This window comes from Salvelinus fontinalis, chromosome 33, assembly GCF_029448725.1.
Source record: "Salvelinus fontinalis isolate EN_2023a chromosome 33, ASM2944872v1, whole genome shotgun sequence".
In the NCBI taxonomy this organism is placed as follows: domain Eukaryota; kingdom Metazoa; phylum Chordata; class Actinopteri; order Salmoniformes; family Salmonidae; genus Salvelinus; species Salvelinus fontinalis.
In genome coordinates, this window is record NC_074697.1 from 41,307,079 (window position 1) to 41,333,566 (window position 26,488).

Sequence of the window (26,488 nt, forward strand, 5' to 3'; positions counted from 1 at the left end):
TGTTTAGGATTTACGATTATCACTGGATTCATAAATAATGTGCAATAGATGTAAATATTACAAAAATGTTAAGAGCTCAAATTACCACATTTTGGGCATATCCCAATGAACCATATTTGAGGCAGCATCTGAATGAATTTAAGGAGTAGCCAGAATGTCCAACATGGCATAAGGACAGGTGGGTCTGCTTCAGTGGTGGAAAAGGTACTCAATTGTCATACTTAAGTAAAAGTAAAGATACCTTAATAAAAAATGCTTTAAGTAAAAGTGTAAGTCCCCCAGGAAAATACTGCTTGAGTTAAAGCGGGAAAGTATTTGGTTTTAAATATACTTAAGTGTCAAAAGTAAATGTCATTCCTAAAATATACTTAGTGTCAAACGTAAAAATATAAATAAAATTCCTTATATTAACCCAACAAGACAGCACAATTTAAAAAACATTTTTTTTACGAAGAGCCAGGGGCACACTCCAACACTCAGACATCATGTAGAAATGACGTATTTGTGTTTAGCGAATGAGCCAGATCAGAAACAGTAGGAATGAACCGGGATGTCCTTTGATAAGTATGTGAATTGGACCACTTTCCTGTCCTGCTAAGCATTAAAAATGTACGAGTACTTTTGGGTGTCAGGGAAAATGCATGGAGTAAAAATTACATTATTATCTTGAGAAATGTAGTGAAGTAAAAGCAAAAGTTGTCAAAAATGTAAATAGTAAAGTACAGATACCCCGAAAAAATAATTAAGTAGTACTTTAAAGTATTTTTACTTAAGTACTTTACACCACTAGTTTACTTTGATAATCATCCACTCCCGGTTTCTCTCCACTTTAACTACCATGATGTGCCAGATTTTTAGGATGCAGATCAAACTATCTGGTTACAGGAGTGTACTCTACTCTCTCACCGATCTTGACAGGGAAGCCAGGTGGCAGTCGCAGGGTAATGAAATCCCTGAGCTTGGCGAAGAGGGCATTGGAGATGGCCATGAGGTCAATGATGGGCGCCACCTGCTCCGCTAGGGACAGTGGATGGGCCTCACACAGCCACAGCTTAGCCTTGAACCTGAGGAAACAGGGAAACATGTACAATGCATTTGGAAAGTATTCAGTTTTCCACATTTTACGTTACAGCCTTATTCTAAAATGTATTAAATACAAAAAAAATGCCTCAACAATCTACACACAAAACCCCATAATCACAAAGTGATTTGTCGAGGCACAAATCTGATGAAGTGTACCAAAACATTTCTGCAGCATTGAAGGTCCCAAAGAATACACTGTCCTTCATCATTCCTAAATGGAAGAAGTTTGGAACCACCAAGACTCTTCCTGGAGCTGGCCGCCCGGCCAAACTGAGCGATTGGGGGAGAAGGGCCTTGGTCAGGGGGACCAAAAACCTGATGGTCACTCTGACAAAGCTTCAGAGTTCCTCTGTGGAGATGGGAGAACCTTCCAGAAGGACAACCATCTCTGCAGCACTCCACCAATCAGGACTTTATGGTAGAGGGGCCACTTCTCAGTAAAAAGGCACATGACAGCCCACTTTGAGTTTGCCAAAAGTTTGCCATTGTTTCTCACACAAGGAGAAACAAGATTCTCTGGTCTGATGAAACCAAGATTGAGCTCTTTGGCCTGAATGCCAAGCGTCACGTCTGGAGGAAACCTGGCACCATCCTTACAGTGAAGCATGGTGGTGGCAGCATCATGCTGTGGGGATGTTTTTCAGCGGCAGGGACTGGGAGACTAGTCAGGATCGAGGCAAACATGAACGGAGCTAAGTACAGAGAGATCCTTTATGAAAACCTGCTCTAGAGCGCTCAGGACGAAGGTTCCCCTTACAACAGGACAACAACCCCAAGCACACAGCCAAGACAACGCAGGAGTGGCTTCAGGACAAGTCTCTGAATGTCCCTGAGTGGCCCAGCCAGAGCCCAGACTTGAACCCGATCAAACATCTCTAGAGAGACCTGAAATTAGCTGTGCAGCGACGCTCCCCATCGACTCTGACAGAGCTTGAGAGGATCTGCAGAGAAGAATGGGAGAAACTCCCCCAAATACAGGTGTGCCAAGTTGTAGCGTCATACCCAAGAAGACTCGAAGCTGTAATCGCTGCCAAAGGTGCTTCAACAAAGTACTGAGTAAAGTGTCTGAATACTTTTGTAAATGTGATATTTCCGTTTTATTTATTTCATACATTTATAAAAACTTGTTATGCGGTATTATGTGTAGATTGATGAAGGAAAAAAACTATTTCTTCCAATTTAGAATAAGGCTGTAACGTAAAAATTTTGGAAAAAGTCAAGGGGTCTGAATACTTTCCGAATGCACTGTATGTACAGTACCAGTCAAAAGTTTGGACACACCCACTCAGTCAATGGTTTATATTTTCTTCATTGTAGAATAATAGTGAAGACATCAAAACTTTGAAATAACACATATGGAATCATGTAGTAACCAAAAAAGTGTTAAACAAATCTAAATATATTTTCTATTTGAGATTCTTCTAAGTAGACCACTTTTGCTTTGATGACAGCTTTGCACACTCTTGGCATTCTCTCAACCAGCTCCATGAGGTAGTCACCTGGAATGCATTTCAATTAACAGGTGTGCCTTGTTAAAAGTGAATTTGTGGAATTTCTTTCCTTAATGCGTTTGAGCCAATCAGTTGTGTTGTGACAAGGTAGGGGTGGTATACAGAGATAGCCCTATTTGGTAAAAAAACAAGTCCATATTATGGCAAGAACATCTCAAATAAGCAAAGAGAAACGACAGTCCATCATTACGTTAAGACATGAAGGTCAGTCAATCCGAAAAATTTCAAGAACTTTGAAGGTTTCTTCAAGTGCAGTCGCAAAAACCATCAAGCGCTATGATGAAACTGGCTCTCATGAGGACAGCCACAGAAAAGGAAGACCCAGAGTTACCTCTGTTGCAGAGGATAAGTTCATTAGAGTTACCAGCCTCAGAAATTGCAGCCCAACTAAATGCTTCACAGAGTTCAAGTAATAGACACATCTCAACATCAACTGTTCAGAGGAGACGGTGTGAATCAGGCCTTCATGGTTGAATTGCTGCAAAGAAACCACTACTAAAGGACACCAATAAGAAAAGGAGACTTGCTTGTGTCAAGAAACACGAGCAATGAACAATAGACCGGTGGAAATCTATCCTCTGGTCTGATGAGTCCAACTTTTAGATTTTTGGTTCCAACCGCCGTGTCTTTGTGAGACGCAGAGTAGGTGAACGGATGATCTCCCCATGTGTGATTCCCACCGTGAAGCATGGAGGAGATGTGATGGTGTGGAGGTGCTTTGCTGGTGACACTGTCAGTGATTTATTTAGAATTCAAGGCACACTTAACCAGCATGGCTACCACAGCATTCAGCAGCGATACACCATCCCATCTGGTTTGCGCTTAGTGGGACTATCATTTGTTTTTCAACAGGACAATGACCCGACACACCTCCAGGCTGTGTAAGGGCTTTTGACCAATAAGGAGAGTGATGGAATGCTGCATCAGATGACTGGGCCTCCACAATCACCCGACCTCAAACCAATTCAGATGGTTTGGGATGAGTTGGACCGCAGAGTGAAGGAAAGCAGCCAACAAGTGCTCAACATATTTGGGAACTCCTTCAAGACTGTTGGAAAAGCATTCCAGGTAAAGCTGGTTGAGAGAATACCAAGAGTGTGCAAAGCTGTCATCAAGGCAAAGGGGGGCTACTTTGAAGAAGCTCAAATATAAAGTACTGTACATTTTGATTTGTTTAACACTTTTTTGGTGACTACATGATTCCATGATTCCAAACTATGAAATGTGTTATTTCATAGTTTTGATATCTTCACTATTATTCTACCATGTAGAAAATAGTAAAAATAAACAAAAACCCTTGAATGACTAGGTGTGTCCAAACTTTTGACTGGTACTGTATATATACATATACACATATATATATATATCTTTACCATACACTACCGTTCAAAAGTTTGGGGTCACTTAGAAATGTCCTTGTTTTCCATGAAAACATATATGAAATTAGTTGAAAAATGAATAGGAAATATAGTCAAGACGTTGACAAGGTTATAAATAATGATTTTTAATTGAAATAATAATTGTGTCCTTCAAACTTTGCTTTCGTCAAAGAATCCTCCATTTGCAGCAATTACAGCCTTGCAGACCTTTGGCATTCTAGTTGTAAATTTGTTGAGGTAATCTGAAGAGATTTCACCCCATGAAGCACTTCCCAAAAGATGGATTGGCTTGATGGGCACTTCTTATGTACCATACGGTCAAGCTGCTCCCACAACAGCTCAATAGATTTGAGATCTGGTGACTGTGCTGGCCTCTCCATTATAGACAGAATACCAGCTGACTGCTTCTTCCCTAAATAGTTCTTGCATAGTTTGGAGCTGTGCTTTGGGTCATTGTCCTGTTGTAAGAGGAAATTGGTTCCAATTAAGCACCGTCCACAGGGTATGGCATGGTGTTGCAAAATGGAGTGATAGCCTTCCTTTTTCAAGATCCCTTTTACCCTGTACAAATCTCCCACTATACCACCACCAAAACACTCCCAGACCATCACATTGTCTCCACCATGCTTGACAGATGGCGTTAAGCACTCTTCCAGCATCATACATTTTTTTCTGCGTCTCACTCTTCCAGCATCATACATTTTTTTCTGCGTCTCACGAATGTTCTTTGTGATCCGAACACCTCAAACTTAGATTAATCTGTCCATAGCACTTTTTTCCAACCTTCCTCTGTCCAGTGTCTTCGTTCTTTTGCCCATCTTAATCTTTTATTTTTATTGGCTAGTCTGAGATATGGCTTTTTTTTGCAACTCTGCCTAGAATTCTGCCTAGAGTCGCCTCTTCACTGTTGACGTTGAGACTGGTGTTTTGCGGGTACTATTTAAAGAAGCTGCCAGTTGAGGACTAGTGAAGCGTCTGTTTCTTAAACTAGACACTCTAATGTACTTGTCCTCTTGCTCAGTTGTGCACCGGGGCCTCCCACTCTTCTTTCTATTCTGGTTAGAGACAGTTTGCACTGTTCTGTGAAGGGAGCAGTACACAGCGTTGTACGAGATCTTCAGTTTCTTGGCCATTTCTCACATGGAACAGCCTTCATTTCTCAGAACAGCCTTCATTTCTCAGAACAAGAATAGACTGACGAGTTTCAGAAGAAAGGTTTTTGTTTCTGGCCATTTTGAGCCTGTAATTGAACCCACAAATGCTGAATCTCCAGATACTCAACTAGTCTAAAGAAGGCCAGTTTTATTGCTTCTTTAATCAGCACAACAGTTTTCGGCTGTGCTAACATAATTGCAAAGGGGTAATTGCAAAGGGGTTCTGATGATCAATTAGCCTTTTAAAATTATAAACTTGGATTAGCTAACACAACGTGCAATTGGAACACAGGAGTGATGGTTGCTGATAATGGGCCTCTGTACGCCTATGTAGATATTCCATAAAAAATCAGCCGTTTCCAGCTACAATAGTCGTTTACAACATTAACCATGTCTACACTGTATTTCTGATCAATTTGATGTTATTTTAATGGACAAAACATTTTCTTAAAAAAACAAGGACATTTCTAAGTGACCCCAAACTTTTGAACAGTAGTGTGTATATTATACAATACACCTGAATCTTGTTCAGTAGGGCTCACCGTAGCAAAATGTTTGGAAACGTAAAATGAAGAGTAGTCCCTCTCTGTTGAATTTTTATTCCGTTGGGAGCTACTCACAGTGCAATGCAGGAACGTGTCCCACAGAAAGAGTCTTTGTTGGTCATGCAGGCATATTGAGAAACTGTGAGAGACTTGAACTCTAGTTCTATCTCATCCTAGAACATTGATCAAATCTTGTCATTTGTTGCACTGGTTTCTGTTCAGACCAATCAATGTTTATGTTCAACTGATGAGATAATGTACTAGTAGCCTAGTGATCGGGCTGGGACACCATCTCACTGTTCTCTTGTCACAATCTATCCAATAACCAGCAGAATTATAAACGGCTATTGATGTGATCTCAATTTTCATAGTCATTTATCAGATCACACAGCCTACATACTGTAGATTGGATAGAAGGAAAACATGTACATGGGACAGAGCCAAAACACTTGACAGGGCCAGAGACATACTGTAGACTGCATCCACAATGGCACCCTATTCCCTATTTAATGCATTACTTTGGGCCCTGGTTAAAAGTAATGCACTATAAAGGGAATAGGGTGCCATTTGGGATCCAGACATGTTGTATGGTTCTGGACAGGGCTATTATAGCCAAGGGCCCCAAGCATAGAGGGTGTTATAAGAGCTGTGATGGCTGTCGCTGTCACCTCTGAGTCTTGGTGGTGAGTTGACAGGGGTGGCCAATGTCCCGGGTGCCCAGGGGCAGGTTGGGATTAAAGTACTCCTCGGCTGTCAGGGCTGTGGGGTTGGTTACGGCAGGACATGACATCTGAGTCACTAGGGCCTGTTGAGAGAAGGGGAGGGAGGGGGGATGGGGAGAGAGGAGAGAGCGAGAGGGAGGGAGATATAGAGTAAGAGAGACAGAGTGAAAGAGATCGAGAGAGAGAAAGAGAGAGAGGGATAAAAGGAGGGAGGGTTAAGAGAGAGAAATAAAGAGAGAGAGAGGATGAGAGAGGGGGATAAAGATTTCCAGCGGGTTTGCCAGCAGAAGACAACTCAAATGGTGATCAATATTTGAGAGAGAAGAGATGCCCAGGGTACTCTTTACTCATGTCAAAATTGACAACCACTCTGGCTATAAGGTAAAATCCCTATACAATGATGAGGATGAGGATGATGATTAGGATTGATGATGGTGATGAGGAGGAGGATGAGGATGATGAGGAGGATAATGATTTGGATAAATGATGATGGTGATGATGATAATGATGACTATGACCACTAACCCCATTGTTAGGCCCCATGTGTTGCTCGGCGATCCCTAGGAAGTTTTGCAGGGGCGTCTTACCGACTGAGAAAAAGGTCACATCAGTGGAACATTCATGAGAGGAACTCAGAACAAGTCTGTGACCATAGAAATAGGGTTAGTAGAACGGTAAAAAAAAAAAGTGGAACGTTGACCTGGTAGTGGGAGTGGGAATCTCTGTTCTACTAATACTATTTCTATGTCTGCAACACTAACCTAAAAATTCTCGACGGCTGTCTCTTGTCAATTTTGGAGGGATGGAGATGGGGTAAGGGACTGGGGGAGTTCTTGGAGGGAGGGCTTTGAGAGGGACGGGCCGGTGATCAGACAAGAGCAAGGACAATAGACTTCTCTGGCCAAGAAAATTACTGTGGAAAATGCTTTAGGGCCATTTGTTGGGGCTTCTGTGCAATCATCACCATCAGAGCTTCTTTATTAGTGCAAACCATAGCTAAATGTTTTGCAACCAAAACAAGCGTTTCTTATTGGACAAGTTCAGGTTAGTCCTTCCCCGTTTCAGCCCATTTTCTTCCGTTTGATTCCTCGTGAATAAACTCCAGTTTATTTAGGGTTGTATCCTGACTTGAGATCAGCGCGCTCAACTCAAATCTTTGCACAATTCTCCCATTGACGTCAATGAATGACTTATACCAAAGTTTGTGTTGCACACGCTTATCTCAGCTCTGAATTGGGCCCTTTTACTGCATCTAAGCCAAGATGTGGAAGAGACGTGGAAGATTACCAGTATTGAGGCAAGGGGATTTTTAAACTAATATGTAGAACTTCAGGAAAAAGAGACACCTTTGGGCTTAGCTTTGAGTGGCTCACTGAGATGGTCTGTTCGGGTTCGAGTGATCAGTTCCACATTGGAGGCGCCGTAAACCTAACAGAGAAAACAAAGGACAAGAAGAATGTCATGGTTATGAGACTCTGGTTCCTAGTGCCAATTGGGACGCACATTCTGTGACTGCTTTAGGTTAGTGATGTAGTAGGGAGGTGGGCTCACTGCTGAGTCTATGTATATCTGTATATTGATAGTGCCTTACTCTAGAACCAGCGCTCAGGGAACAGACGACAATATATACTGTACATCTGGAACTTTAGAGTGTTTTAGGTCATTCGAGCAAAACCAAATTGAAAGCCAGGGATATAAGGATTAACAACTACATGTCTGTACCTTAGCCTCATACCCGTTCACCATCTCTGTCTTCTCACTGCGCCAGCCTAGGATGCCAGTCTTATTCCTGCCAGACAGACAGAGCCAAACACAAAACAACAGGCCTGACTTAGAGGTGGTGTTCTCCCTCCCTTCAATTCATATTCATAAATGGATTATTGGCATGTCGAGCATCCCCCTGACTCTGCCAAAACGACAGAGGTGACACTCAGCAAGCAATAAATTATGATTACACTCTCCCTCCTTCTCACCTCTCACTCTCTCTCATTCTCCTCCCTTACTTACAATCTGACACACATGAGAGATGTGTCTGGTCTTGCCCTTTGTGACCCCCCCCTGCCTCTCCTCTTCCTCTCTTCATCTCCTCTCCTCATTCCCTTATCACTTTCTCATTATATCATTCTTCTACTCCTTTTCTTTTCATACCTATCTCAGCTCCTGTTCAATGCTAACACTCCTTCTCTCGTTCCCTCCAACTCTCACCTCTCGAAGGTGATATTTTTGGTGTCTAGCTGGGTGGTGACCACGGGGGCGGAGAGGCGGGCTACCACCTGCTCCTCGCTGGGCTGTAGTGCCCCCAGGAGGCCCAGGCCGGCAGTGCCCTGCTGCGAGGTGGGAGACGTCAGAGAGGACACACATAGGGTCTCACAGAACACCAGCTGTCTGTCGTGGTCCACCTCCATCACCACCGCACTGGAGTCTGACGGATAGACAGAGAGGAGGAGTAGTTAGAGAGAGATAGAGAGAGAGAGAGAGAGAGAGAGAGAGAGAGAGAGAGAGAGAGAGAGAGAGAGAGAGAGAGAGAGAGAGAGAGAGAGAGAGAGAGAGAGAGAGAAAGAAAGAAAGAAAGAATGAAAGTGAAAGAGAGAGAGAGAGAGAGAGAGAGAGAGAGAGAGAGAGAGAGAGAGAGAGAGAGAGAGTAAGAATGAAAGTGAGAGAGCGAGAGGGGGGAGGGACAGATTACAGCGAAGGAAAGACAGAGAGAAAGATGGGTTGGATAGAGATAGAGAGGGAGATAGGGTGGATTAAAGACACTGATAAATGGACAGAAATGGATTTAGACAGGGCTAGAGAGAGAGAAAGCTGGGTTAGAGAGAGAGGGAGAGGAGGAGGACGGGATAGGGAGAGCAACAGACGGAGAAAGAAATATGGATTTAGAGAGAGATAGACTGAGAGATGGACAAAGAGATGGAGAAGAGAGAGAGATGGGAAGGGAGAGAAAGACAGGTTAGAGAGAGATAGACAGGGAGTAAGCGAGACAAAGACAGAAAGGAGGAGGACCGTTTCAACTATATAGAGAGCGATAGAGGCAGAGGAGGTTCACACTGACTTACGTAGGAGGAGAGTCGCGAGTCAAGAGAGAGTGAAGAGAAAGGTCACACAGACAGAGATGGAGTGAAACAGAAAGACGGAGGAGGAGGAGGAGGAGGAGGAGGAGGATTTAAAAAGCTGGAGGAGTCAATAAAAGACAGTGAGAGGAAGTAATATCAAAACAGGATATAGTCCTGAGTTGGAGAGATCTGTCAGAAAGTGACTAACATAATGATGACAGTGAGAGGGGGAAAGAAGGAAGGAAGGAAGGAAGTCCTGTGACAATAGAAAAGATGATTCAACCACACATACACACACACTATTACACACACACACGCACGCACGCACGCGCACACATGCACACACACACACACACACACACACGGACATGCACACACTGGAACCTGACCCCTGACCTTGACCCCGGAAGATGAAGCTTCGGTTTCCCCTCTGCCAGGTCATCTGATCAAAGCCCATGAGAGTGGTGTCTACGCGCAGACACTGGCCACTCTTCCACACGCGGTACGTGTCACTGGGGCAGATACGAGACACCAGCGGCACTAGGAAAGAGAGAGAGAGATATAGACAGCCATAGAAATATAATTCCTAGACCAGGGCTCCCACCCATTCTAGTCAATGGCCCTGTGATGGTTGGACTGGCGGCTATTTTGAGTGTAATTTTTTATTGCCTTGATTTGGGGGTCTTTACCCATTTTAGTGATTCTATTTCTATAGAGACAATGCAGACCCACAGAGAAAGGAAGTCTGTCACCAAGCTCATATACAGTCAAGCAGGAAGCCATCATCCATGCAGATAAAAATCTGAGAGGCAGATAACATTACTTATTACTTGAACATCTTGGCCATGTTCTGTTATAATCTCCACCCGGCACAGCCAGAAGAGGACTGGCCACCCCTCATAACCTGGTTCCTCTCTAGGTTTCTTCCTAGGTTTTGGCCTTTCTAGGGAGTTTTTCCTAGCCACCGTGCTTCTACACCTGCATTGCTTGCTGTTTGGGGTTTTAGGCTGGGTTTCTGTACAGCACTTTGAGATATCAGCTGATGTACGAAGGGCTATATAAATACATTTGATTTGATTTGACTTATTATGACTTACCCCAGCTTGTAAACTCCCATTTCATCTCCACGTAAAAGTCCTGAGCCTTGGGAGAGAGGGAGAGAGAAAGAGACACAGAGAGAGAGAGAGAGAGAGAGAGAGAGAGAGAGAGAGAGAGAGAGAGAGAGAGAGAGAGAGAGAAAGAGAGGGGGGGGAGAAAGATACAGAGAGAGAGAGAGGAAGAGAGAGGAAGAGAGAGGAAGAGAGAGAGAGACAGACAGACAGACAGACAGACAGACAGACAGATAGACAGACAGACAGACAGACAGACAGACAGAGAGAGATGGAGAGATGGAGAGAGAGACAGAGCGAGAGAGAGAAGGGGGAGACACCCACACACACACAGAGAGAGAACAGGGACAAGAGAGGGAGAAAGGAAGACACCACAGGAAAAAAAGTGAGTAATTTGGTTAGGGTGGCCAGGAACAAAGGACTGTAGCTGTTCCAATCCCATCCCAGGGCTGGTGGTGAGACAGAGACAGATATGGAGGAGGTGGGATTAATAATAGAACTAGTGGGGGGACTGCAGCTTTCTGGACTTGGGAGAGAGAGGGATGAAGAAAGGGGTGCATATCAATCATAAACTGTATCCGTACACATTTTATAGCTGTAACCATACACATTTATAGGTGTATCCGTACCCATTGGATGCAGTGATCACAATATAGTGGCTATATCCAGGAAACACAAAGTTCCAAAAGCTAAGCCTACAATAGTATATAAGAGGTCATACAAAATATTTTGTTGTGACTTGATGTGGACGATGTGAAAAATATTTGTTGGTTTGATGTGATTAATAAGGAGCATCCAGACGCTGCACTTGATTAATTTATGAAATTGCTGAAATTATTGATAAACATGCAACTGTTAAGAAACTGACTGTTAGAATTGTTAAGGCTCCATGGATTGATGGGGAATTGAAAAGATGTATGGCTGTAAGAGATGGGGCAAAAGGAGTGGCTCATAAGTCTGGCAGCACATCTGACTGGCTGACTTACTGCAAATTGAGAAAAGAAGAAGAAACTGCATTATGAAGCCAAGATCAATGATATAAAGAATGATGGGGGAAAAAACTTGAATGAAGAATGATGGAGTACTTTAAAAGAAATGATGGACAGAAAGGCAAAAAAATCTTTCATCGAATCAACGAAGAGTGAGCCATTGTATTCATGCATAAAAAAAGAAATAATGAAATCAAATTATTGTAAGTTTGGATTTTGTAAAGTTAGTGTGGGAACCAACCTCCTGGCATTGACAACATAGACAAAAAGCTACTGAAGATGGTAGCTGACTCACTGGCCACTCCTATCTGTCATATCTTTAACCTAGAGTCTAGAGGAAGGTGTTTGTCCTCAGGCCTGGTGGGAAGCCAAAGTCATTCATAAAGCGACCTTTACTGGTTCTAACAGCAGATCTATCATCTTGCTGCCAGCTCTTAGCAAACTGTTCGAGAAAATTGTGTTTGACCAAATACAATGCTATTTCTCTGTAAATAAACTGACAACAGACTTTCAGCATGCTTATAGAGAAGGGCACTCAACATGTACTGCACTGACACAAATGACTGATGATTGGTTGAAAGAAATTGATAATAAGAAGATTGTGGGAGCTGTACCGTTAGATTTCCGTGCAGCCTTCGATATTATTGACCATAACCTGCTGTTGAGAAAACATGTTTTATGGCTTTTCAACCTCTGCCATATCATGGATTCAGAGCTACAGTTGAAGTCGGAAGTTTACATACACCTTAGCCAAATACATTTAAACTCAGTTTTCCACAATTTCTGACATTTAATCCCAGTAAAAATTCCCTGTTTTAGGTCAGTTAGGATCACCACTTTATTTTAAGAATGTGAAATGTCAGAGTAATAGTTGAGAGAATTATTTATTTCAGCTTTTATTTATTTCATCACATTCCCAGTGGGTCAGAAGTTCACATACACTCAATTAGTATTTGGTAGCATTGCCTTTAAATTCTTTAACTTGGGTCAAACGCTTCGGGTACCCTTCCACAAGCTTCCCATAATAAGTTGGGTGAATTTTGGCCCATTCCTCCTGACAGAGCTGGTGTAACTGAGTCAGGTTTGTAGGCCACCTTGCTCGCACACGCTTTTTCAGTTCTGCCCACAAATGTTCTATAGGATTGAGGTCCGGGCTTTGTGATGGCCACTCCAATACCTAGACTTTGTTGTCCTTAAGCCATTTTGCCACAACTTTAACTTCCTGACTGATGTCTTGAGATGTTGCTTCAATATATCCACATCATTTTCCACATTTTTCATAATTTTGCTATCTATATTGTGAAGTGCACCAGTCCCTACTGCAGCAAAGCACCCCCACAACATGGTGCTGCCACCCCCGTGCTTCACGGTTGGGATGGTGTTCTTCGGCTTGCAAGCATCCCCCTTTTTCCTCCAAACATAACGATGGTCATTATGGCCAAACAGTTATATTTCTGTTTCATCAGACCAGGGGACATTTCTCTAAAAAATATGATCTTTGTCCCCATGTGCAGTTGCAAACCGTAGTCTGGCTTTTTTATGGTGGTTTTGGAGTAGTGGCTTCTTCCTTGCTGAGCGGCCTTTCAGGTTATGTCGATATAGGACTCGTTTTACTGTGGATATAGACACTTCTTTTTTTATACTTTGTTTTTATTGTAGGAACACAAAGAAAGTACAAATAAAGTAAAATAAAAGAACAAAAATTATCTGGCAGTCACAGTGCACTTCATACCTTCATCATCATATTAGTTACATTAGCATCTTTGAATTAGACCTTTTCCAAGTATGAAACCCATTTCTCCCAGTATTCCTGACCTCTCTCCTGTTGAGTTCTTAAAGCAAAGGTCATACGCTCCATGTGGTGTATTTCTTCTACAATGTCTATCCATTGTGTCACTGTGGGAGGGTCTTTTTGTAGCCATTTCCTAGTGATAGCCTTTTTACTGGCTGCCAGTAGGACCTTCAAGAGGTACTTTTCTCTATTGTGTAAGTTATCTGGTATTTCACCCAAGTACAAAGAAATGAATGTTTGTTCTATGTCAAATCCCATTATTTTTCCAATGTTAGATCTTATTTCTCCCCAGTAAGTTTCGATTGCGGGGCAGGACCAAAGGATATGAGAGTGGTCCGCCCTCAATAGACCGCATTCTCTCCAACAAGGATGTAGGGAGCCAGTCTGTTTTGATTTCAGTTTAGGTGTTATGAAGAAACGTACAACCTTCTTCCAACAGAATTCTCTCCATGACCTTGAGTTGGTGGAGCTTTGTTGAGTCTCTAATATGTTCACCCATGTTTCATCAGTTATTTCAATGTTAAGTTCCTCCTCCCATTTCTTTTTAATATAGTTTGTAGAATGTTTCTTTGAGGATTGAATACCCAAGTAGAGATTTGAAATCATTTTTTTGTTACTCCCCAAGTTGTATGCGTTAGTGAATACTTGGATTAATTTTGGAGGTGCTCGAGGGTCAGTCACTTTTATCTCCCTTAAGAAATAGTGTCGGACTTGTAGGTATCTGTAAAAATCTTGTTTATCCAAGCCATGTTTTTTACTTAAATCCTGGAAGTTATCTGGGTTCCCATTCCTTATAATTGTACTGAATGATGTGATGCCTTTCTGTGTCCTTTGTTTAAATCTGCTGTCCTGAGTTGCAGGGATGAAGCTGGGGTCGTATGCGGGCCAACTCAGCAGTTTGATCTCTCTGTCTAAATGATTTTGCTTAACTACCCTAAACCATGTCTTCAGAGAGAAATTAATCCACTGATTTTGTCTATTTTATATTTATTTTACCATGTCCTTATTTCCCAAACTGACTGTATGGGTATCCCTGTCAAAGTAGTCTCGATGTCTTTCCATTTGGATTCGTATTCTGAATTGCACCAACAAACCAGGGGTCTCAATTGGGCTGACACATAATAATCTTTTAGGTTTGGTAAGGCCATACCCCCACAGTTTTTTGGTAATTGTAATGTTGTATATCTAGTTCTTGGTCTCTTACTGTTCCAGATAAACCTTGATATCCGTTTATCCCATTCCCTAAACTGTTTAGGTGGATTTCTATGGGCAGTGATTGGAACAAATACAGTAACCTCGGCAGGATGTTCATTTTGATTGTTTCAATTCTACTACTAAGATCTAAGGGAAGTGAGTTCCACCTGTCTAGGTCATCATATATTTTCTTGTTGATGTGATCGTAATTCATGTCATTAGGTTTGGGTGTATCTTTTGGTAGATATACTCCAAGATATTTAATGGATGAAGAGGTCCAGGTGAAGTTATACCTATTCTTCAGCTCTTCCTGTGGGGTATAATTATATACTAGGGCTTGGGTCTTGTGTACGTTAAGCACATACCCTGAATATGTTCCAAATGTTTGTAGAACATCCATCAATCTAGGTACGCTTGAGCCTGGGTCTTTAAGGAATAACAGAACGTCATCTGCATACATGCATATCTTATGTTCACTGTCTCTTATTGTTATTCCCTCTAAAGTTGGGTCCTGTCTTATTGCCTGTGCTAATGGTTCGAGGTACAAGGAGAAGAGCGTGGGTGAAAGATTACAGTGTAACGGTGTTCCTCCTCCTCTTCATCCGAAGAGGAGGAGCATGGATTGAACCAAGGCGCAGCGTTTTGAAATGACATAATTTTAATTAAACAAGACGGGAAAAACACGAAACGAAACCACTTGAAATAATTAACAAAATAACAAAACGAATGTAGACAAACCTGAACATACGAACTTACATAAAACACGAAGAACGCACAACAGGAAAAATGACTACAATAAAACGAAGAACGCACGAAACAGTCCCGTATGGTGCAACAAACACTAACACAGGAGACAACCACCCACAACGAACACTGTGAAACAACCTACCTAAATATGACTCTCAATTAGAGGAAACGCCAAACACCTGCCTCTAATTGAGAGCCATACCAGGCAACCCTAAACCAACATAGAAACAGAAAACATAGAATGCCCACCCAAACTCACGTCCTGACCAACTAACACATACAACAAACTAACAGAAATAGGTCAGGAACGTGACATACAGCCTTGTCTTGCCCCTCGCTCTAATTTTATCATTCGTGTCAAATGTCCATTTATCTTTATTCTAGCGGTCGGACATGAATACAGTGTTTTGATGCACTGTATCACTTCTTTGTTGAAACCAAATCTTTCCATAACTTGGAATAGGTAATCCCATCCCACTGAATCAAATGCTTTTTCTGCATCTAGACTGATTAATATTGCACTTGTCTTATTCTGAGTAATGTGGTCCATGACATGTAGTGTTCTCCTTATATTGTCCTGTGTCTGCCTATTTTGTATGAAACCCGTTTGATCTCCATCAATCAATTCTGGGATTATGTCCTCCATTCTTTTGGCTATTATTGATGCATATAGTTTATAATCTGTGTTAAGAATTGCGATAGGTCTATATGAACTGCATTCTTTCTTATCTTTACCCTCTTTTGGGGATTACAGATATGATGGCCTCTCTCCATGACGGTGGGAGACCACCCTCCCTCAGAGTCCAGTTAAAACAGGCCTTAAGTAGAGGTGTTAGTTGTTCTCTGAAGGTCTTGAACCATTCTGAAGGGAAGCCATCAGTGCCTGGAGACTTGTTGACTTTTTGTTGAGATATTGCTTTATTAATTTCTTCGGTGGATATTTCTAAAGTTAGTCTATCATTTTGCTCTGTCCCAATTGAGGGGAGATCAAGTGAGTTCAAAAAGTGCTCTATTGTCTGTGCATCTGCCTTCTCTGGTTGCTTGTACAGATTTGTGTAATATGATTCAAATGCATTCTGTATTTCATCTAATTTGCATGTGATCTTTTTTGTTTTGGGGTCTTTTATTTTAAAAATGGTATTCTGTGCTTGTTGTTTCCTGAGTCTCCATGCTAGTAATTTGGTTGCCTTTGAGCCTGCTTCATAATATCGTTGTTTCCGGAACCTAAGCTTTTTCTCTACTTCTTCTCTATAAATCTGGTCAATTTCCTGTTTTACCTTTTGAATCTCTCGTAATATAAGAGGGTCTTTGTATTGACTATGAGATCGTTCTAAGTTTCTTAGGGTTTCCTGTAATTTCAGCAGTTTCTGTGCTTTAATCTTTTTCTTGAGAGACGATGTGGCTATGATTTTTCCTCTAATAACCACCTTAGCTGCATCCCACAATATAGCAGGAGATACTTCCCCATCATTATTCTCCAGATGTTCAATTCTGTCTTTATTGATTCCTTGAATGCTGGATCATTCAGCATGTTTGTATAACGTCTCCATATAGTTTCTCTTGGTTTGCTATCAAGGTGTAGAGTGAGGTAAACTCCATTATGATCTGATAAGTCGCTCTGCCCGATCCTACAATCCTTAAACCTGTGTCTATCTGCACTGTACATAAAAAAGTAGTCTAACCTGGAGTATTCAGTGTGGCGGGCTGAGTAAAAAGTATATTCCTTATCGGTCTTGTGGGTGTCACGCCATTAATCGAGCAGTCCTAGATCCTGCAGTATCCTATTGATCTTTTTGGCAACTAGGCTCATTTTCCTATTTTGATTTGTGCTGTCCAATTTTGAGTTTAGAATTGTGATAAAATCCCCTCCACAGATAAGAGTGCCAGTGGTTTCTGTGGCAATTAAATCAAACACCTTCCCGTAGAAGACCATGTCACTCCCTGGGGGTGCGTATACATTAAATAATGTAACTTCCTTGTTATCCAGTTTACAGTTAACAAGTATAAATCTACCCTCCTTGTCTTTTATTTCTGACATAAACTCAAAATTAACTGAATTTGGGATCAAGATTGCAACTCCCCTTCTACCCATTTTGTAAGAAGAAAAAAAAGTGTTCCTATATCCCATTTTCTTGAGTTTCTCGTGTTCAGGTGTGGATAAGTGAGTTTCCTGCCAGAATAGTATGTCAACTCTCTCCCGTTTCATCTTTGCTATTACCTTACTTCTCTTGATGGCACTCCCCAGTCCGTTTACATTGAGACTTATGACCTTAAATTCCCGATGATGCATCGATAGAAATAAAAAAAGCTATGCACCATATCTGCCTGCTTATCATGAACCTAAAAATGAACGAAAATTCAAGAACGATAATAAAGTAAACCAAAGTGGGAAAGTACTTTGGTATTTGGACTCCCATGTCAGAGGACTGTCTCTTGCCTCTGGGGTTTGAGGGGATGAGCCTGTCCGCAGGATGGGCCCCTCGCTCAGATATGAAAATGCGTGACGTAGTCACAAACAAGACCTGGTGGAAGCGAAAATAATAAGGGCGCCTATTTCTTCGCTTATACACATCGGTTAATTACAAGTGAAAACTATATCGGTCATGTGTGCATATCATGAATCCTCCCCTTGATATGCCCTTCTGTCGCCCCGTTGTCAATGTGTCATTAATCATTAGCTAATATATATGTTATTAACGTGACGCTACTTAATGTGTTCATAAAGAACACATGCTTTTGGGTACTCACCCTTGTTCAGCATTGGGGGAAAATAGGGGAGATATTTTATCTATTGCAATGTCAACCGTAACAACCCAAAGTCTTAACAGCTGCGATAACTATTAATTCTGTTAAATCCGATTCAGTGTCTTTCATCTTCCCGTTGGAAATGCCTGAGTCTCTCTCGGATGTGAACGTCCTCTCGCCGAGATGGTTTCCCTCTTTCTCCATGACCTTGCTTGTTGACAACGATCCATGGGAGAGCCTGCTCGAGTCTTTCCGCTGGTGATGTCGCCTTTCTCCTGGCGGTATACTCGACTGGGAAGCCCCTTGACTTCAGGTCCTCAGCCGCCTCGTCTGCATGCTCGTATGTAACCGGCCATTTTTCAGAAATACCCGCATTTTTGCCGGGTATGGTGTTTGGAAGCGAATACCCTTCTCTTTAAGTGCTTTCTTTATGGGTGTCACGTTCTGACCCTAGTTATTGTGTTAATCCTTTGTTTTGTTGGTCAGGACGTGAGCTGGGTGGGCATTTCTATGTGTTGTGTTTCTATGTTGGGTAAATGGGTTGCCTGGTATGGCTCTCAATTAGAGGCAGGTGTTTGGCGTTTCCTCTGATTGAGAGTCATATTAAGGTAGGTTGTTCTCACTGTTTGTTTGTGGGTGATTGTCGCTGTGTCTGTGTTTATTGCACCACACGGTACTGTCTCGTCTCGTTCGTTTTTCCTGTTCATTGCGTGCTTCGTTATTATGTAGTTTGCATGTTCAGGTCAGTCTACGTTGTTTGTTATTTTGTAATATTTCAAGTATAGTTCGTGTCTAATAAATTCATTATGTCTACATACCTCGCTGCACATTGGTCTTCCGATCCCTCTCTCCTCTCCTCGTCTGAGGAGGAGGAAGAAGTAGACAATCATTACAATGGGGGTGTATTCTTTCCTTCTTTTCAGTATCTCTCCCGCGTAGTCATGATCAAAGAACACTCGTTGGCCTTGGAAGTTAACATGTTTTTTCCAGGTAGCATGTAAAACTTTCTCTTTGACTGAGAATTTTAGGAACCGTATTACTATGGATCTTGGTGGGGCGCCGCTGGGGGGTTTTGAGGCCAGAGCTCGGTGTGCTCTCTCGATTCCCAGGTCAGTGTCGTCGTCAAGTATGTCCTTGAATAGACCCTCCACGAAGTTGGGCATAGAGTCTTTTTCTGCGCCCTCTACTACGTTATAAAGTCTAATGTTGTTTTGACGTGAGAAACCTTCGAGTTCTGTCACTTTTGCCTGTAGCGCATGTTGGCTTTTCAGTGACTGTTCAAGTATTTCCTTGACTGTGAAGGTCCATGTGTCCGTTTCCCCAATGCGCTGTTCTGCGTCCCCCATTCTTGTAGATATGCTGTGAAGTTCTAATTTGTTTTCTTCCAGTTTCTGGTTAATGTCCTTCTTGAACTCATTTAGTTATTTTCTTACATCTTCTCCAAGTTCCTCTCGTAAGCCTGTGAGCGCCTCGCGCAATTCCTCCTTCATCACCTCACGAAATGAGGGTTCTTTTGCTGCTGCTATCTTATTTGCGCTAGCATTAGCCATTTCGGGTTCTTCGACGAGTATATATTCTGCTGTCTTGTTACGGGCTGTTGTTGTAGCTCCACGACCTTTTCCTCTTTTCCCCTTTTCCATTTTGCGTAAGTTATTATAATGCTCAGAGTAAACACTTGAATTTGGGGGGGAAATTCCCAACCGATGTGCAGTACGAAAAACTAGGCAGCCATTTGCTAAGTTGCGTCACCGGAAGCCCAGATATAGATACTTTTGTACCTGTTTCCTGCAGCATCTTCACAAGGTCCTTTGCTGTTGTTCTGGGATTGATTTGCACCTTTCGCACCAAAGTACGTTCATCTCCAGGAGACAGAATGTGTCTCCTTCTTGAGCGGTATGACAGCTGCGTGGTCTCTTGGTGTTTATATTTGCGTACTATTGTTTGTACAGATGAACGTGGTACCTTCAGGCGTTTGGCAATTGCTCCCAAGGATGAACCAGACTTGTGGAGGTCTACAATTATTTTTCTGAGGTATTTTGATTTTCCCATGAGTTTGAAGGTAGGCCTTGAAATACATCCACAGGTACATCTCCAATTGATTCAAATGATGTCAATTAGCCTATCAGAAGCTTCTAAAGCCATGACGTCGTTTTCTGCAATTTTCCAAGCTGTTTAAAGGCACAGTCAACTTAGTGTATGTAAATTTATGACCCACTGGAATTATGATACAGTGAATTATAGGTGAAATAATCTGTCTGTAAACAATTGTTGGAAAAATTACTTGTGTCATGCACAAAGTAGATGTCCTAACTGACTTGCCAAAACTATAGTTTGTTAACAAGTAATTTGTGGAGTAGTTGAAAACTAGTTTTAATGACTGCAACCTAAGTGTATGTAAACTTCCAACTTCAACTGTATATATCTCATAGAACTAAGAGGGATTTCTTTAATGGAAGCCTCTCTAATGTCAAACATGTAGGGTGTGGTGTACCGCAGGGCAGGTCTCTAGGCCCTCTACTCTTTTCTATTTTTACCAATAACCTGCCACTGGCATTAAACAAAGCCTGTGTGTATATGTATGCTGATGATTCAAACATATTTGTGTCAGCAACCACAGCTAATGAAATCACTAAACCCTTAACAAGGAGTTGCAGTCAGTTTCTGAATGGGTGGCCAGTAATAAACTGGTTCTGAACATCTCTAAAACTAAGAGCATTGTATTTGGAACAAATCATTCCCTAAGCTCTAGACCTCAGCTGAATCTTGCATTGAATGGTGTGGCATTTGAACAAGCTTAGGAAACTCAATTATTTGGTGTTGCCTTAGATTGTAAACTGTCATGGTCAAAACATATAGATTCAATGGTGGTAAAGATAGGGAGAGGTCTGTCCATAATAAAGAGATGCTCTGTTTTTTGACATCACTCTCCAAAAAGCAAATCCTGCAGGCTCTAGTTTTGTCTTATCTTGATCATTGTTCGGTCATATGGTCTGCAAAAAATACCAAGTTAAGCTGAAGCTGGCCCAGAAAGGAGTGGCACATCTTTCTTTTCATTGTATTCAGAGGGCTAATATTAATACTATGGATGCCTGTCTCTCTTGGCTAAGAGTTGAGGAGAGACTGACTGCATCACTTTTTCTTTTTATAAGAAACATTAATGTGTTAAAAATTCCATATTGTTTGCCTAGTCAACTTCCACACAGCTCTGACACACACACACTTACCCCACCAGACATGCCACCAGGGGTCTTTTCACAGTCCCCAAATCCACAACTAATTCAAGAAAGCGTACAGTATTATATAGCAGTGGTTCCCAAATGTTTTATAGTCCCGTACCCCTTCAAACATTCAACCTCCAGCTGCGTACCATCTCTAGCACCAGGGTCAGCGCACTCTCAATGTTGTTTTTTTGCCATCATTGTAAGCCTGCCTCACACACACTATACGATACATTTATTAAACATAAGAATTAGTGTGAGTTTTTGTCACAACCCGGCCTTTGGGAAGTGACAAAGATCTCTTATAGGACCAGTGCACAACTAATAATATAATAATAATCATACATTTTGCTCTTTATTTAGCCATCTTACATAAAACTTTATTTGTTCATCAAAAATGGTGAATAAATCACCACAGGTTAATGAGAAGGGTGTGCTTGAAAGGATGCACGTAACTCTGCAATGTTGGGTTGTATTGGAGAGAGTCTCAGTCTTAAATCATTTTCCACACACAGTCTATGCCTGTATTTAGTTTTCATGCTAGTGAGGGCCGAGAATCCACTCTCACATAGGTACGTGGTTGCAAAGGGCATCAGTGTCTTAACAGTGCGATTTGCCAAGGCAAGAAACTCTGAGCGCAGCCCTATCCAGAAATCTGGCAGTGGCTTCTGATTCAATTCAATTTTCACAGAAACGCTTGCTGCAATTTCGATGAGGCACTCTTGTTCAGATATCGGTAAATGGACTGGAGGCAGGGCATGAAAGGGATAACGAATCCAGTTATTTATGTCGTCCGTTTCGGGAAAGTACCTGCGTAATTGCGCGCCCAGCTCACTCAGGTGCTTCGCTATATCATATTTGACATTGTCCATAAGCTTGAGTTCATTTACACACAAAAAATCGATGGAAAGACCTGTGTGTTTTCCTTGTTAATGCAGACAGAAAAGAGCTCCAAATACTTAACCATAGCCTCAATTTTGTCCCGCACATTGAATATAGTTCTGGGCACTGTAAAGTCCATGGAGAATAAGAACACCTCCTCCCAGCTGCCCACTGCACTGAGGACAGGAAACACTGTCACCACCGATAAATCCACTATAATTGAGAATTTCAATAAGTATTTTTCTACGGCTGGCCATGCTTTCCACCTGGCTACCCCTACCCCGGTCAACAGCACTGCACCCCCCACAGCAACTCGCCCAAACCTTCCCCATTTCTCCTTCTCCCAAATCCAGTCAGCTGATGTTCTGAAAGAGCTGCAAAATCTGGACCCCTACAAATCAGTCGGGCTAGACAATCGGGACCCTTTCTTTCTAAAATGATCTGCCGAAATTGTTGCAACCCCTATTACTAGCCTGTTCAACCTCTCTTTCGTGTCGTCTGAGATTCCCAAAGATTGGAAAGCAGATGCAGTCATCCCACTCTTCAAAGGGGGGGACACTCTTGACCCAAACTGCTACAGACCTATATCTATCCTACCCTGCCTTTCTAAGGTCTTCAAAAGCCAAGTCAACAAACAGATTACCGACCATTTCGAATCCCACCATACCTTCTCCGCTATGCAATCTGGTTTCAGAGCTGGTCATGGGTGCACCTCAGCCACGCTCAAGGTCCTAAACGATATCCTAACCGCCATCGATAAGAAACAATACTGTGCAGCCGTATTCACTGACCTGGCCAAGGCTTTCGACTCTGTCAATCACTACATCCTCATCGGCAGACTCGATAGCCTTGGTTTCTCAAATGATTGCCTCGTCTGGTTCACCAACTACTTCTCTGATAGAGTTCAGTGTGTCAAATTGGAGGGCCTGTTGTCCGGGCCTCTGGCAGTCTCTATGGGGTGCCACAGGGTTCAATTCTTGGACCGACTCTCTTCTCTGTATACATCAATGATGTCGCTCTTGCTGCTGGTGAGTCTCTGATCCACCTCTACGCAGACGACACCATTCTGTATACTTCTGGCCCTTCTTTGGACACTGTGTTAACAACCCTCCAGACAAGCTTCAATGCCATACAACTCTCCTTCTGTGGCCTCCAATTGCTCTTAAATACAAGTAAAACTAAATGCATGCTCTTCAACCGATCGCTGCCTGCACCTGCCCGCCCGTCCAACATCACTACTCTGGACGGTTCTGACTTAGAATATGTGGACAACTACAAATACCTAGGTGTCTGGTTAGACTGTAAACTCTCCTTCCAGACTCACAATAAAGATCTCCAATCCAAAGTTAAATCTAGAATTGGCTTCCTATTTCGCAACAAAGCATCCTTCACTCATGCTGCCAAACATACCCTTGTAAAACTGACCATCCTACCGATCCTCGACTTCGGCGATGTCATTTACAAAATTATACTCAATAAATTGGATGCAGTCTATCACAGTGCCATCCGTTTTGTCACCAAAGCCCCATATACTACCCACCACTGCGACCTGTACGCTCTCGTTGGCTGGCCCTCGCTTCATACTCGTCGCCAAACCCACTGGCTCCAGGTCATCTACAAGACCCTGCTAGGTAAAGTCCCCCCTTATCTCAGCTTGCTGGTCACCATAGCAGCACCCACCTGTAGCACGCGCTCCAGCAGGTATATCTCTCTGGTCACCCCCAAAACCAATTCTTCCTTTGGCTGCCTCTCCTTCCAGTTCTCTGCTGCCAATAACTGAAATGAACTACAAAAATCTCTGAAACTGGAAACACTTATCTCCCTCACTAGCTTTAAGCACCAGCTGTCAGAGCAGCTCACAGATTACTGCACCTGTACATAGCCCATCTATAATTTAGCCCAAACAACTACATCTCCCCCTACTGTATTTATTTATTTATTTTGCTCCTTTGCACCCCATTATTTCTATCTTTATTTTGCACAGTCTTCCCCTGCAAATCTACCTTTCCAGTGTTTTACTTGCTGTATTGTATTTACTTTGCCACCATGGCCTTTTTTTTTTTTGCCTTTACCTCCCTTATCTCACCTCATTTGCTCACATTGTATATACTTATTTTTTTCTACTGTATTATTGACTGTATGTTTGTTTTACTCCATGTGTAACTCTGTGTTGTTCTATGTGTCGAACTGCTTTGCTTTATCTTGGCCAGGTCACAATTGTAAATGAGAACTTGTTCTCAACTTGCCTACCTGGTTAAATAAAGGTTAAATAAAAAAATAGTTGCGGAGAGTCCCTGTAATCATTGATTCAAGTCATTCAAGCGAGAAAAAACATCACTCAGATAAACTCGTCATCATGCAAGCGGTCAGACAAGTGAAAATTATGGTCAGTAAAGAAAACGTAAAGCTAGTCTCTCAATTCAAAAACACGTCAATACTTTTCCCCTTGTTAACCAGCGCACTTCTGTATGTTGTAAAAGCGTTACATGGCTACGCTGCCCATATCATTGCATAATGCAGAAAATACACAAGAGTTCAGGGGACTTGCTTTAACAAAGTTAACCATTTTCACTGTAGTGTCCAAAACGTCTTTCAAGCTGTCAGGCATTCTCTTGGCAGCAAGAGCCTCTCGGTGGATGCTGCAGCGTACCCAAGGGACATCGGGAGCAACTGCTTGCACGCGAGTTACCGCTCCACTATGTCTCCCTGTCATGGCTTTTCGCCATCAGTACAGATACCAACATGAAAAGAAGCTACGTTTGGCCTAGTGGAATTCCCACGAGAGAGTAACAGTTAATGTGATTGGGTGTTAATTATTTTACTAGGCTACCTGCATTTGACATTGTGTTGTTATTTCGCTGAACACTAGATGGTTTAATTTTATTTTTGGCAGTGAAACGAGGCTACTCAGGTGAGAAAAAACCTCACCCAAATGTATTGGCATTGGCATTTTTTCAAATGTATTTTCAAATGTGATTCACATTTTTATTTGGCATACCCCTGACGGCACTGCGCATACTCCTGTTGGTGGGGCATATTATTCTGTTTTAATGTTTTTTTTATTTTTTTATTTTTTATTTTTTATCCCATTTTCTCCCCAATTTTCGTGGTATCCAATCGCTAGTAATTACTACCTTGTCTCATCGCTACAACTCCCGTACGGGCTCGGGAGAGACGAAGGTCGAAAGCCATGCGTCCTCCGAAGCACAACCCAACCAGCCGTACTGCTTCTTAACACAGCGCACCTCCAACCCGGAAGCCAGCCGCACCAATGTGTCGGAGGAAACACCGTGTACCTGGCCCCCTTGGTTGGCGCGCACTGCGCCCGGCCCGCCACAGGAGTCGCTGGAGCGCGATGAGACAAGGATATCCCTACCGGCCAAACCCTCCCTACCCCGGACGACGCTATGCCAATTGTGCGTCGCCCCACGGACCTCCCGGTCGCGGCCGGCTGCGACAGAGCCTGGGCGCGAACCCAGAGACTCTGGTGGCACAGTTAGCACTGCGATGCAGTGCCCTAGACCACTGCGCCACCCGGGAGGCTTCTGTTTTAATGTTACTCCTTACATGCTGACCAGACCGGACACATTGCGTGCGCGAGCGTCGCAAAATAAATTTAGAAATCCAGGTTATCCAATTATTGCACCCACACTGCTCGCGCGCGCCAATGAGCGTCTGCGATGCCAAGGGCTAAAATAGAACTTTCTATTTCTGACGCAGATCGCGCTGAAAGTCCTGCCTCTCCCATCTCCTCATTGGTTTATAGAAGCAGATACCCACGTGCCATCTCCTCATTGGTTATACCCACGTGGGTGATTGAAAGACGAACTGTTTTGCCGGTCGTCGTGGTAATACTATGAAAGTTTAGATGCGATCACCATATACAGTGGGGCAAAAAAGTATTTAGTCAGCCACCAATTGTGCAAGTTCTCCCACTTAAAAAGATGAGAGAGGTCTGTAATTTTCATCATAGGTACACTTCAACTATGACAGACAAAATGAGGAAAACAAATCCAGAAAATCACATTGTAGGATTTTTTTATGAATTTATTTACAAATTATGGTGGAAAATAAGTATTTGGTCAATAACAAAAGTTTATCTCAATACTTTGTTATATACCCTTTATTGGCAATGACAGAGGACCTTGAAATGCTTCTTACGAAGCCACTCCTTCGTTGCCCTGGCGGTGTGTTTGGGATCATTGTCATGCTGAAAGACCCAGCCACGTTTCATCTTCAATGCCCTTGCTGATGGAAATATGTTTTCACTCAAAATCTCACGATACATGGCCCCATTCATTCTTTCCTTTACACGGATCAGTCGTCCTGGTCCCTTTGCAAAAAAACAGCCCCAAAGCATGATGT

The 26,488-nt window shown here is 42.5% G+C and overlaps 1 protein-coding gene across 1 annotated transcript in view; it reads right to left on the reverse strand.

The window, feature by feature from the left end:
* Positions 1–26,488, reverse strand: part of LOC129832308 (ankyrin repeat domain-containing protein 13B-like) — a 59,131-nt gene that overhangs the window by 11,130 nt on the left and 21,513 nt on the right. The window contains exons 4-11 of the mRNA XM_055896275.1: positions 10,545–10,590; positions 9,844–9,987; positions 8,600–8,816; positions 8,117–8,183; positions 7,741–7,822; positions 6,920–6,984; positions 6,341–6,477; positions 907–1,064 (exon numbers count right to left, since the gene is read on the reverse strand). Of these exons, the coding sequence (XP_055752250.1) occupies positions 907–1,064; positions 6,341–6,477; positions 6,920–6,984; positions 7,741–7,822; positions 8,117–8,183; positions 8,600–8,816; positions 9,844–9,987; positions 10,545–10,590 (916 nt within the window). The remainder of the gene's footprint in view (positions 1–906; positions 1,065–6,340; positions 6,478–6,919; positions 6,985–7,740; positions 7,823–8,116; positions 8,184–8,599; positions 8,817–9,843; positions 9,988–10,544; positions 10,591–26,488) is intronic.